Source organism: Fukomys damarensis, unplaced genomic scaffold (assembly GCF_012274545.1).
Source record: "Fukomys damarensis isolate Sample0158 unplaced genomic scaffold, DMR_v1.0_HiC HiC_scaffold_39, whole genome shotgun sequence".
Classification (NCBI taxonomy): domain Eukaryota; kingdom Metazoa; phylum Chordata; class Mammalia; order Rodentia; family Bathyergidae; genus Fukomys; species Fukomys damarensis.
This window is the reverse complement of record NW_022900951.1, coordinates 95,524,759-95,539,801: the sequence shown is the minus strand read 5'-3', so window position 1 is coordinate 95,539,801 and position 15,043 is coordinate 95,524,759. Positions and strand designations below refer to the sequence as shown.

The following is a 15,043-nucleotide window of genomic DNA, read 5'->3' as shown; positions in this document are numbered from 1 at the left end:
TAATAATTATTATTGTAATAATTAATTATGGAGTCCACAGAGTGAAATGTACAATCCTGCTAAGATAGGCATGATAATGACCTCTAAATATTCAAATTATTTCAATTCAAACTCTAAAAAGTAAATAACAAAAATGTCCTCTAACTAAATCTTTATCATTCTATAAATATATATACGTAGCCTCTTTAATAAATGGTGTTGGAAAAACTAGATCTCAACCTGCCAAAGATTAAACTAGACCCTTATCTGTCACCATGCACTAAATTAAAATCCAAGTGGATTAAAGATCTAAATATTAAAACAGAAACACTAAACTTGCTGGAAGATAAGTTAGGCAGAACTATTGAAGACATTGGCATAGGAAAAGACTTTATGAACAAATCCTCAGTAGCACGGGACCTAGCAGAAAGAATCAACAACTGGGATCTCATCTTATTAAAAAGCTTCTGCACTGCAAAAGAAACCATCAACAGAACTAAGAGACAACCTACAATGTGGGAAAAATTTTTACCAGCTGCTCCACAGACAAAGGTCTATTATCTAGAATATATAAAGAACTCAAAACAATCAGCACCCCCCAAATACAAAGACTCGATTCAAAAATGGACATCTGAAATGAACAGATATTTTTCAGACAAAGAAGTAAAAGCAGCAAGTAAATTATGAAAAAATGCTCCACATCACTGGTCATTCGAGAGATGCCGATGAAAACAACACTGAGATTCCACCTCACCCCACAAAGAATGGCTGCTATCAAGAAATCACACAATAACAAATGTTGGCGGGGTTGTGGGGAGAAAGGAATCCTTCTCCATGGTTGGTGGGAGTGCAGACTGGCGCAACCACTATGGAAATCAATATGGAGATACCTCAAAGAGCTGGGATTAGAGGTTCCATTTGACCCAGCCATAGCTCTGCTGGGTATCTTTCCAAAAGAATTAAACAAATCATATCACAGTGACATATGTGCACCTATGTTTATAGCAGCACAGTTTGTAATAGCTAAAACTTGGAAACAGCCCATTTGCCCATCAGTTGGAGACTGGATAAAGATGTAGTTTTTCTATAAAATGGAATACTACTCAGCCATAAAGAAATAGAAATCAGATTCATTCATAGGAAAATGGATACATTTTGAGGATATACTCCTAAGTGAAATAAATAAGTCACACATGTGTAAATACCGAATAGTTTCTCTGGTGTGAAAAACTATAATAGTACACAAGATCTTAATGGGATAATTAACAATGTGAAATAGGAAGAAAAGGGCTAAAGGTGTAGGGAAAGTGGGAAGGGTGGGGGATAGGGAATAAGGGAAAAGAAAAAATATGAGAAAATGAAAAACTGGAAATAAAGTGTTTGTAAATGGTGAGGGGAGGAGGGGGTGAAGGGAGGGCAGGGACAAGGGGAAAAAATGAGAACCAAGACCTGTAATGTAAAGGTACAATATCCCAGTAATGAATGTTAACTGTATTTTATACCTAGAATGTACCAATACACTCAATAAAAAGAAAAAAAAGAAATATGTTCTTTTCCTATTAAATGAGCATATGTAAATCATTAGATTGAATATCTCACACATATCTGCATCATTATCTCCTAGAATGGATATTTACTACATGGATGACATACTGCAATCAAATCGAATAAAAAGTAGTAGATAAAAATATCAGTCATAAAAACTTCGAAGTACTTCCTGGTATCTAGAAAAAAGATTACCCAAGCTGGTAGCTGGCATTTACAAGTCCATTTTTAAGGACTTTTCTTTCACAATTTCTACTTGTTTCACCAATTTGCTAGGAGTATTTTAACTTGGAAATGACACTGCCAAATGAAACCCAGCATTAAACTTTTAATAGTTATTCCTGCATTGTCTCAGATGAAGGCAAGTTGTCATAAGAAAGCTATACCTTCATCAGTTCTGGATGCATGCTTCTCTCCAAGCTGGCCATGATGTTCTCGGCTTTTCCTTGGCTGCCAGTTTCATCATCTGTGAATTCATTAAAAGCAGATGTTCCAAACCATACAAGCATTACTAATCACCTAAGAGAAATAGCCTATCTCTCCCACCCCATCCTCTCCTACTAGATTTACTGCAAAGAATTTTGATTATGAAAGCATAGGGAAAACTTTAATGGACTTTTGAAAATCTGCCATGAATTTCTTATCCGTTGTAGTCCAGCTATATTTCATGTGTCAGAGCCCATGCAGCAGCAACTCTTAAAAAAGTCTATCAACTTCCCATAGTCACTTTTAATGAGGAAATAGGTCAGGCTTCAAGAGTAAGAGTCCTATATTCACCCTGCACATGGACTACAGACAAGGGCTCTACCTCCACAATGAATCATTTAGAAGTTCTGACCTTGTGCTGTTTCTACCGTCTCCTTTTTCTCTTGCACTAAACTGTCAGTATTGATCTGAATAATCTTTTTCAAAGTTATCAGCCATTCCTCCATTTCCTGCTCAGTTTCAGCAGCCAGATAATGGCTATACTTATCTAACATCTTGAGTTCAAAAGCATGACGTCGCATTTTGGGGCACTAGATGGAAAAAGAAAAAGAAAGTATGTATTCAGTTAGTAGAGTTGGCCTTTTAATATTAGCCTTCATTTATTAATTTGTTTTTACCTCAGCTCAGCACATACATATATCATTATTTTTCACTAAAATAAAGCTGCTTCTTTCATGAAGGAATAGACACTTCCAGGCAATGAATGACTGTATCAGACGTATCTTTTTTGTTCTTCTCAGGACTGAGTACAGTGGCATATGCACACAGTTAGTATAAATTACAATTTGTTGGATGAGTATTACCATTTAAGGCCTTCTGACATTCTTCAGGCTTAGAAAGTCAAACAATCTCCATAAAAACAAGAAAACATTTCACTATCTCCAGCCAGCTTGAAGCTTTCTTTGCTATTTGTAGATTTTCAAAATTAACTCTTAAAAAAAGAAGCTTAAATGTATCTGAAGCAAATATGACTTATTTTATATCACATCATGAAATGCTAAACACAATTCATTTTAGCATAAATTACACAAAATGTATCAAAGTAGTAAAGAAGAAGATCATAGTTGATTCACAGCAACTTGTGACTCAATAAAATATAAAGTGGCCTATGCTGAATACTAGCACACAAGGAAAATAAGTCTCTTCTTTTCCTCAAACTTAACAAGACATTGTTGTACTTCACCACCTTCTCTGTCATGGCAAAAGAAATGACATACTACCTCTTACCAAAAGCCTCAGCACTAATTTCAAAAAAGGCTCATGAATCAATAATTCTCTACTACTTAAGAACTGGTCATAATTCAAAAGGAAACCAAGATAGTTCCTCCTGCTCATCTTCAAAGCACAGAAAAAGATGAACTGCTGCAAGTAAGTCATAAAGATTTATATATGTGAAAGTATTTGGGAGTGGGAATCATAAGTGGATGATAGTAGGAGCCCTACAAATAAAGGTCAATTTGGAGTAGGGTTAATTGAGAAAACCTAGAACTTGTGTGTGCCTTTACTGCATATTTTAAAAGCATCTTCAAGCTAGGGGTGTAGCTCAGTGTTAGATGACTTACTTAGCATGCACAAGGCTCTGGGTTCCATGTCTGGTTCTGCACACACAAAACAAACATATAAGCACCTTCTATTTATGTAGATCATTACACTTTTAAAAGTGTTATCTCGGGCTGGAGGTTTACTCAGTGGTTCTGCCACTTGCCTTGCAAGTGCAAAGTCCCAAGTTCAATCCCCAGTACCCCGCCCAAAAAAAGTGTTATCTCATTTGAGATAATAGTCTCACATCAGTCTTATTTGATAGACTACACAGACATTATTAATCCCACTTTACAGTTTTGAAAATTAAGATTCAGATAAACTGAGAATGTTGAACTATTTCCATTTCTTGCCTCCTAATCAGCCAAATGCTCCTTCTAGTCTACTATGCCACCAAGCTCTGTAATAATAATAATGGCTCCTGGGCCGGGAATTTAGCTCAGTGGTGCCACTGCCTGCCTCACAAGCACAAGGTTCCAAATTCGATCCCTGGTACCAAAAATTAAATAAGATTCAGATAAACTGAGAATGTTGAACTATTTCCATTTCTTGCCTCCTAATCAGCCAAATGCTCCTTCTAGTCTACTATGCCACCAAGCTCTGTAATAATAATAATGGCTCCTGGGCCGGGAATTTAGCTCAGTGGTGCCACTGCCTGCCTCACAAGCACAAGGTTCCAAATTCGATCCCTGGTACCAAAAATTAAAAATAAAAAATGCTGGGATTGCAGGTATGTAACACCAAGCCTGCCTTCCTGCTAATTATTATGAGATAGAGACATGAATAAGACATCCTCCTTGTAATTCACAAAAGAATGTTCACAACAAACCACAAATTTGAGGGTCATTCAGTTTTGCAACCAAGGAGAAAGCAAAATGGTAGCAGAAGGGAGGCAGAGTTTGATTGCACTTGGTGGGCATGAGACTGAAGAAAGAAATAGAAAATGTCCCATGTCAGAAATGGCAGTGAAGCTGAGTCTTAAAAGACAGAGTTCAAACCAGAACAAAAAGGGAGAGTATATGGTAAGAAGAGAAAAACAACAAAAGGTAAGGAAAGCCACATATACGTGCAACTCCATGAAGAGTGAAGCCTGGTGTGAACAGAACACAGAATATACACGGGGATACTGAGAGGATGAGGCTAGGCAGCAGGGTAAGCCCAGATCACCCGGGGCCTTAAAAGCCATGGTAAGAGCCTCAAAGTGCCCTCTGTAAGACAATATAAATCAAGAAGCAGAAGATTTTGAGCAGACAAGTGGGATACCCAATTTATTACTTAGAAAGATGATCTGAAGCAGGACAGCAAATTGGGGGTGGGAGGCAAGAAGGCAAGGATCCTGTTTCTAGCTTGGATGTTTTCGTGTGTGGTGGTGCCATTAACGTAGAGGGGAAAAAATGCTGTGTTCTTGGAAAAAGAGAAAGATTACCTCAATAGGCTTACCTGAACAACATCAATGCAGGCATCCAAGTAGATGCAACCTTTAGATTCTTTTGAATTTTTCTCGTCTTTATAAGAATTAAGAATATATGAACCATCAGGAAGTTGAGTCAAGTAAAAATACCGTCTCTTGAATACCTATATGCAGAAATCCCAACAATGATTCATTTGTTACTCACACATTGCACTCAAACATTTTTTTTTTTTTTTTTTTTTTTTTTTTTTTTTTTTTTTTTTTTTTTTTTTTTTTTGGTACCAGGGATCAAACTTAGGTCCTTGCGCTTGTGAGGCAGGCAGCAGAATCACTGAGCCAAATCCCAAGCCCTTGAACAGTTTTTTGAACTAAAAATTTAAAGGGCTCGTCTGGTCATCGTAGCTGGACAATCTTCAGACAACCTCAAGAAGTTGTTAAGAATTACCTCCATCTTCATTTTTTTAAAGACAGAGAATGTGAATTCAAGTAATTTACTCAATCAAATATCTAGAAGATAAACAATGAGCAATTAATACTTTAAAATTTATAAAGCATTGTTGTATATGAATCATTGACCTTTTCACTATAAAAAATCAATCCTTTTCAGTTTAATTTCAAACCCATGACTGGAAGCTTTAATTCCATTTCCATCACCACCAATCCAAATTTAAATATAAAAACACATATAAACAGTGTATTAACATCTCACCTACATAACCTTACTACACTCACCTATAAGTCTTGCTGCTTATAGTGCCAAAAAAAGGTATGCAAAGAGAGCCTTTAGTTGCCTTCCAGTTATTGTTGAATGACCCAAATGCTGAGATTTGAATCCATAAGTCCAATGGGACTGTGCCATTTGTTTGAAATTAGGGATTCAAAATAGTTGCTACATCTCACATCAAAGCATACAGGAATGAGAAAAAGGAGGAAGACCCTAATTCCTTCATGCTGTTTGCTCCTCTACTCTACCCCACAAATAGTCTTGGAACCTGGTGAACAGGGTGAAAAAAGGGGATAAGGAGCTTTTTGAAGAATCTATGCTTCTTTCAATAAGTCACAAAATGCAGGCTGTGTCAGACATTTGTCATAGAGAAAGGTAGAGCTTATTCCAGTTGCAGTTCCCCAGGATGATGTTAAATCATTCCAGGATGGAAGTGGGGATAGACTAAAAAGCATACTCCTAGTGATTATTGAGAAAATGCATCCCTATAAATTTTGTCTTACAAAATTTGGTGTTGTTAAAATTTAAATATGCCATTTTCAAGCACCCATCTGAATATCCAATATAATCCCTGACTATTTTAAGGACTTTAATCAGAAAGAATATCATTAGGCAAGATCATTCCTGAAAACTACTTAACTTTTGGCAAAGTATCAGAAACATCAACAATTTATTTCTCCAAACCATGAGCAAAATTTATAAACATGCTCAGGGTCATTTATTTTTACAAAAACCAGTAAAAACAATAATAGTGCCTGTAGCTATTTTTGACTTGCTTAAATATTACTGATTTTTTTTGAATGAATGACAAAAATATACCAGTGTGAAGAACACTTAACAGCGTAAACTTACACGTGCCACCACATCTATTTCAGAGAGTAGCCATGTGGGATAATATAGTATCAATGGAAATGAAATTAAGCAGAAAATATCAGTGTGCTTTTTAATACCCAGTAAATGTTATTGTATTAGGATACGGGGGGGAGGGGAGAGGGAGTTTATCTTTCACATATTTATACACTGGTTGATCATTCTTTATCCAAAATATTTGGGACCAGAAGTGTTTCATATTTTGTAGTGTTTGCATAGATGACTTTATATATATATACTCTGAGTATACACATATGTGCTGTTTAGTTAATCCACATTTAAGTTTACTAGAACAAATATAGACTCACATACAAAGAAAATGTTAATCGTAACAGTGATTATATATGTATGTTTGCTTATTTTCATGGCAATAGTTCACATTTGTTATTAAAGTGACAGAACCAGAAAACCAAAATTACATCCTGAGCTGATTTCAAAGGAATAAACACTTACTGGGTAATTGTACAAAACATCACTTTTTAAAAAGTTATCACAATGGTTATGTATGATAAAAATTACAATACAATTTACAGGCAAAAAATAACATAGAAAGACTGCAACCCAATTGGAATTTGAAGTCTATACATTCAGTGATACAACTGGTAAAATCAACTTGCAGAGTCCATTGCCAGAGCAAAGAAAGGGGCAGAAGAAAGGAAAATACAGAGCAAAACATTTGTGGCACAGAGTCAAATTACAGTTTGTAAAATTTTTTCATATACAGCTGCCTCACCAAGCATAGTTTTGCAGCAGACACAACTTGCAATATTAGCCAAGTGCATCATTACAAGAAGTGGAAAGGGATGTGAAATTACAGTAAATCACTTGCTGTAACATTGCATTTATGTCTAAACATGACACTGAGGTAGGTAGCTCATGAATCTGGGGAGAGAGCACAAGGCCTGAAAAAGCATTTGGGAACAGCAGCTATCTCAAAGTCCTATGATCTTGATTCTCAGCCAGGATCTCCTGAAAACTAGCAGAGAAACTATCCTGCTTTTCCTCTTGTGAAAGGACGGGATCAGACCACATGATCTGGAAGATGATTTTTTCATAATCTACAAATACTTCTTTGAACTTGAACAAATAACACAGCATCTTTTCTAGGCTAGGAACTACTCTCCCCAAGCAATTGTTCATACACTAGAACCACATGGCTTACACAGTAAGGATTTTTTTAAGACAGGGCTCATTACATTGCCCAGGCTGGTCTAGAACTTCTTGGCTTAAGCATTGCTCCTGCCTCTGCTTCCTGAATAGCTGGGACTACCACTTTGTTTAGCGCCCCCCCGCCGCCCAGTACTGGGGAATGAATGCAGGGAATGCTGTGCTATCTTCATTCTTTCCTTTCTTCCTCCCTCCCTTCCTTCTTTCCTTCCTTCCCTTTATTTCTTTTTTTTTTTTCTATTTTGAGACAAGGTCTTACTAAATTGCCCAGGCTGTCCTCAAACTTTTGATCCTCCTACTCCAGCTTCCCGAGTGGGGGGATGAAACATAATGCTACTATACCCAGCTAGGAATTGTCTTTAAAGTCATCTCTATGTGGAAATCAGACTAGCCTAGCAGAGATTAACATCTCTGTTCATTCTAAAATTTGGTAATATACAGAGCCCACCAAAAATGTATACATCAGGAAAAGAAAAACTCGTATAAACGTTTTAATACTAAATTTATGGAGACATCATGAGATTAATGCAAGTTACCTGTGGCCTCTAAAATTATAAAAGGTTCTCAAAGAAATGGTCATTAGCTTCCAGACATTTATTAGTATAGCTAACTGCTAAAGTGTGTATATATATTTTTTCTTGGCAGACTCTATATGTTGGGTTCCAACTTCTTTGAAGTTTTGAAGGTGCCTTTTTCAAAAAAGAAAGGGACATCTTAAGTCTAGCATACAGAACCAAAAGGTAAATCAGAAACACAATTTTCCAATATTAAAAAAATTCCCAAGATATGCCTATATAGGATACGGATTTATATATATTTTCACATTTCAGAAAAAAAAAAGATGTTAATAATGACTATGTAGAACAGTGTTAATTATGCTATGTCATATCTTTCATCTGAAGGCTTTAAGCCCTTAGTAACCTACAGCTAATTCTTTTAATGTCATGGGTATAAGTATCATTATCCACATTTTACCTAACAAAAAACTGAGGGACAAAGAGCACATTTAAGTTCACACAGGCAAGTCACTGGTAGAAATGGAATCAAAATTGTATGAAAGCAACAAAGAGATCTTGCTCAAACTTCCAATAGGTTCCCATCAAGGTTATATTGAGAAATAGAATTAGGGTTAGGGGGAATCAATGATACTACGTTATAGTTAGAATGGAGCAGGAAGTCCTGGTGTGCTAGTGCTAGATAACTACAATGTACTGTACATTTCAAAAATCTAGAAAACAGGGTTTTCAAAGTTTTCACTGTAGGGGAAGTGGGAAGGGTAGGGGAAAGGAAATAAGGGAAAAGAAAAAATATGAGAAAATGGAAATAAAGTATTTGAAAATAGGGAAGAGAGGAGGGGGTGAAGGGAGGGCAGGGACAAGGGGAAAACATGAGAACCAAGACCTGTCATGTAAAGGTACAAGATCCCAATAATGAATGTAACTGTACTGTATACCTAAAATATACCAATAAACTCAGTGAGGAAAAAAATAATACATGTTTGAGGAGACTGATGCATTTAAACTGATTTAAACATAATACAATGTATCAAAATATTACATGATACCTCATTAATACGTACAATTTGTATGTTTTTTATGGACCAGTTACAAATAAATTTAATTTGATATAGCCTGGAATGATGTATATGATCTGGCTTCAGCTTATCTCCTGAACTTTATTTCTAATCACACTGCTCCAGCTTCACTGGTTTATTTATCTATTGTTCTGCACCTATCCCAAGCAAGCTTCGCACATTCTGTTCCCTCAGTCTGGGATCCTTTTCCCCCGCATATACATAGAGTTCACTCTCCTGATTTCTTCAAGTTTTCTCTTGACTCTCATCTTCTTGGAGAAGCCTTCTCTGAGCACCTGTCCTTACTGTAGCACTCTTGTTTTAATCTTTTTCAGATTATGGGTCCTAATTCAAATATATCTTATTCATCAATCTCCTTTTTCATTTATCATCTGTTTCTTTCCAGACCATTAAAGGCCCATGTTTCATGTTCTATTGTAAGTCCACAGAAACGTTTGGATTCAATACAATTTTGCAAAGGGAAAGGAACAGTGAATGAATATTTCCTCCTCCAGCAGATTCGTCTGTGGTCTCATCCAATAGAATGGTGTTTCTCTGTAACACCAAATATGGGTAAAGGTCAACCCACAACCCATAATTTCTCCTCTTTGCCTTTATTATTTATCCTAAATAATACGATATTATTATTAATATCCTACATTACTTAGTGAGGAACACAGGTCCAGAGGAATAAAACAAGGAGGCAAAAGCCAAAAGAGATGATTCTCTGGGATGAGGTCTCACCAAGTCTACTGAAGTTCCCAAGCTGATTGAATGACAACCTTTTGAACCCCATCTGGAGCAGGAACAATGGCACTTTTTTTCATTTGGTTGCACCAAAGATGGAAAACAAGAAAGAAAGTTGGAGTACATACTATCCTCAAAGTAGAAAAACCTTTTATCATCTTATGTAACAAATATCAAGAGTGCTTATCTATCTGTGTTACCTAGAGGATAACTATTTACTGCTAAATTACATAAAGCAGGGCTGGGGGTTGTAGCTCAGCTTAGTGGTAAATCACTGGATGTTCCAGAGGTTAAGAAGCAGAATAGTGTGCTAGGAGCAATGCAGAAATGGGGCAAGGGAGCCTACTTCTTGACTAAAGTATCAAGATAGAAACAGGTGGCCAGCGATTCAGCTCAGTGGTTGAGCCACCTGCCCCACAAACACATGGTCCCGAGTTCGGTCCCTAGTACAAAAACAAACAAACAAACAAACAAACAAAAAACAAAGATAGAAAACAGTAGCAAGCAAAAAGAGAAAGCAGGAGGGCAAGCAACATGCTGGGTCTTAAAACTGCTTTAAGCAAAGATTAACGAAACAATGGGGAAGAAAACCCCAAGACCTATAAGAAATTTGAGTTGCAAGTAATTATACCAGAATGTCAGGAACTCCATTCTGCTAAGGAACTTCTACCACTAGGTTGGCAACCTAATATATCACTCATTTCTCACCATCATATCATTTTACAGTCCTACCAAGTTTTAATATACTACATAGTTCTAACCTCGGGGTAAAAATCAAATGATTAAATGATTCAATCATATCTGAGCACTGGAAAAATTTAAATTATTATATTCGATGCAGTCTAGTAGGAGGGATCCACAATCTACCCTTTGTGTTGCACACATATTATTTTCTCAGATTTATTTCAGTGTGGCACGTCCTTGCTTAAATTTTCAATAATTCGGTTATTCCTATTATTAGGCTCATGTATCAGATCCTGGCATTTAAGGCCCTCCAACAATATAAAATAATAAAAGCTGCTAACATCTGTAGAGTGCATTCTGCTTTACAGTCTCTGGCTAAGTGCTTGTGTGATCATTACTACTGTCACCTAAATGACAGAAAAACTACGTGGCAGAAGAGAAACTGAGGCAAAGGTATGTATCAAAGGATTAGATAAACTTTATCTCCCATGGCTACACCACCTCACCTAACACACTAGCCCTCTACATATTACATCCAAAATCACCTTCTCCTTTTTTATTCCCTTCCTTCGAGGCCTCACCTTCTGGTGGAAGTCCTCGCTGACCCCAGGCCACAATAATCTGGACTCAAACAGGATTTGGCCTCTCTACCACCTTTGACAAATTATTTTTCTTGTGTAAATCATCTCTCCAAAGAGGTCTTAAGCTCTAATACACCTCTCTTTACAATATTAATACTTTGTATTCAATATCTAATAGATGATGAATTTGTTGATTCCAAATAGTGTCTGGCAGATGGGAAGCACCTAGTAAATGGTCTTTGAACAGTGATCAACAAATAGAGAAGACAAAGCACAAGAAAATAAATTAGTGAGAAATCTCTTTACTATATAATGAGTGTTAATCCATTGGTGTTAACTCTAAGGGACAGATGGGTAGACTGGAAAATACAATTAGACTAAGATTAAAATAATTTTCTTCCTTTTACTTGTGTGCCAATACACACAGTAACCTTGATCTCCTAGCAATTATTTTAATATTGTATATATTTTCTTAGGTAAAGTTTTCTTTTGGTTTGTTATTCTCTGACTGCGGAGGAGAAAAATTCTCCTTTAACAGTTGAAGAGTAAGTGAGGACTTCTGGACTCTGGATATATAATAAATGATTTTCTCTTGTGAGAAAAAAAGGGCACCAGAAGTGAGTCATATATCATGCAGGTGAACTTGCAACCCCAATAACATACCAAGGCGCTTCGACATTTAATTGCTGGGAATGGGGAGGAAGGAGCTAGAGGAATGTGATCACACTGAGCCAAGAAGATGCATAAAGGTGGGTGTCCCAGGGGTCAGCCAAGAATGTGCAACAGTTTTGAAATGAAAAATCACCCTCAAGATCAAATTCTTCCTTCTTATATCTATCATTATATCCCTTAGGAAAAAGAGATCTGAATACAGGGGTGGATCATGTTCAATATCATAGCTATCTAGAGTCCACATTACATTCTTTCATTGATATGGAGAGAAGCTAAATAAAGCAGATGTCTTGAGTAGCTACTTGGGAAAGAAAATCTAAATAAATAGGTTTCTTTTAGGACTGGGTTTAGGTTTCTGCTTAAGGAATCATGGATTTTATAAGGTATCTTAAAATTTCTTTCCAATGCTTTTCCAGTAACTGTGAGGCAGTGGAGCATATTCTCATTAACTAGAAAGCACAAAATGAAAAAATTAATCACTAGGATAATGCTTGTCCTGTTTCAACATGAATAGCAAGAAAAAAGCAATTTGCAAGTGCTGAGTAAAATGGTCACTGTGCCCAGATAACCAACAGAGCTTTTGCAAGAGCTGCATGAGGCCTCTGCAGTATCCTGTTCAGTGAAATAAAGTGCCTGGGCATTGAGCATGGTGACACGCGAAGTTAGACACATCATTAGCAGCTGTCCTCTAGCCTGCCTTTCTCAGTGCTAGTTTTTCAGCCAATAACTCGGTTACTTAGCAAGCACTTTTGGAGAAAATAATGACAATTGCAGAAAATGGTACAGACTATAGCTTAACGACTGATGAGAGCTTGGGAAGTATTTGTATTGGGGAAAACACAAATGTTTATTCCATAAATACAGGGGCTTACAATCTTCTACTATGAAGAACTCTGTCAGGATATATCTAAGTAGTAGAGCACTTGCCTAGCAGGCTCAAGGCTCTGAGTATGAGCCTCAAACCTGAAAAGAACCCAAAAAACCCTCTATTTAGTTCCCTTGCTAGCCCCTCTTTTCCTTGTAGCCTATCACCATTCACTTGAATGTTCCTATAAAACTCTGGTAGGAAATCAGTGTGGAGATTCCTCAAAAAAATAGGATTAGAAGTCCCGTTTGACCCAGTTATTCTCCCATTGGGTATGTTCCTGAAAGAATTAAAGGCATCATACCACAGCAATGTATGCACACCCATGTTTATAGCCGCACAGTCTGTAATTGCTAAATCTTTGAAACAATCAAAATACCCATCAACTGGTGAGTGGATAAAGAAGATATTTTAAACATAAAATGGAGTACTACTCAGCCATAAAGAAAGATAAATGTGAGACATTTATAGCTAAATGGATACACCTTGAAGCCATACTCTTCAGTGAAATAAATAGGGCACACGTGTGTAAATACTGGATCGTTTCTCTGGTGTGAGAAACCCAGGATGTAAACAAGGACCAAAATGTGTAACAGATATTGTGAAATAGGAAGAAAATGTTCAAAGGGGAAGGGGAACTGGGGTGGGGGCAGGGGAAAGGAAAGAAGGGAAAGAAAAAAATTGAAGAAGAAAAAAATGGAAACAAAGCTTATGTATATGGGGAGGGGTGGAGGGGTTAAAGGAAGGGCAGGGGAATGGGGAAAAATCAAAAATCAAGATTTATCATTTATAGGCACAAATTCTCAATAATGAATGTGATCATACGGTATACCTGAAATGTACCAATAAACTCAATTAAAAAAAAAACACTCTGGTAGCTAGCCATGGAGGTTTAACTTTCTAAAGCACCCTCTATGCAAATTACTTTGGCAACATATTGCATTGTAGGCCTGTTGGTTGCTATCTTAAAAGATCTTAGGAGTCTTCTGATTCCCTTTTATCAACTGGACTTTGCTGAGGCTGTTCTGATCCTCTTTCTTTCACTTTAGTTTTCTACCTTCTCTCATGATTTTGTTCTCCATTTCTTGCTATTAGATTCTCTTATTTCTGTCAGTCAAATTGTCCAGGAGAGTCAGACTTGTTTACAAAAGCTGTTTGAAGTTGTACATAATTTTAAACATTCCAAATGACCTATTGCACATATTTTTTTAAATTCAGAAATTTTCATATGAATAAAGAATTTCAAACATACAACTCACTCTATGAGGCATCAAACTGCCCTGTTTTTTTCCTCTGCAACCCGAAAGGGACTTGCCAGTGCATCAAGGAGAGTCGGATAAAACAGGAAAGATGAAGCACGGCTTCTGTGATTTGTTATTTGCCAATGAGTCATGACTAAGACTTACTGTGGCAGCTTCCAGGCCTGTCTGCTATGTTTGCAAGGGCTCTCAGAGCTGCGATTTTCTGATAAGGAAAGGTTCTTTTCCTTCAACTCAGTGGACTTTGGCCTTTTGGTGCTGGATTCCAGAGCTCCCAAAGATTCTCACCAGTATGAGCTGAACATTCTCGAAAGCAGGGGATGTCAGCTGCACCAAGAGTAAATCTGCTTCCAGTGTAGGAACAGTGACTCAGATAATAGCATACCTGAGTCACTTTCCATTTGCTTATGAAATTCATTAATATTTTTCACTTCAAAGATTAACAAGAATATAACATGACATATATGTTTAGCTCCCAGAAATCCAAAATGGAGATTGATTCATAACCCATAATGGAGAAATGCAGGGATAAATAGGATCTAAAACCAGACAATTCTCAAACCTCATTTTGGCCTTTGTGTTTCAAAATATCCCCTATAAATTTTGTTCAAAGCTGTGTAGCCTCATATGACCAATTTGGTTTATTTTCTTTTTTTTTTTCTTTACCTCCTGCTTTGTAGAGGTTTTTAGAAGAATTATACACGTTTTTATGATATGTGAGTTATACCTCAGAGAGAGAGAGAGAGAGAGAGAGAGAGAGAACCAGACAATTCAAACCTCATTTTGGCCTTTGTGTTTCAAAATATCCCCTATAAATTTTGTTCAAAGCTGTGTAGCCTCATATGACCAATTTGGTTTATTTTCTTTTTTTTTTTCTTTACCTCCTGCTTTGTAGAGGTTTTTTGAGGAATTATACACGTTTTTATGATATGTGAGTTATA

At 36.7% G+C, this 15,043-nt stretch overlaps 1 protein-coding gene across 1 annotated transcript in view; it reads right to left on the bottom strand.

Moving 5' to 3' along the window:
• The window catches only part of Dock11 (dedicator of cytokinesis 11), a 156,990-nt gene that overhangs the window by 119,533 nt on the left and 22,414 nt on the right, over positions 1-15,043 (bottom strand). Inside the window, exons 7-9 of the mRNA XM_033760270.1 lie at positions 4,990-5,124; positions 2,363-2,540; positions 1,911-1,990 (exon numbers count right to left, since the gene is read on the bottom strand). Of these exons, the coding sequence (XP_033616161.1) occupies positions 1,911-1,990; positions 2,363-2,540; positions 4,990-5,124 (393 nt within the window). The remainder of the gene's footprint in view (positions 1-1,910; positions 1,991-2,362; positions 2,541-4,989; positions 5,125-15,043) is intronic.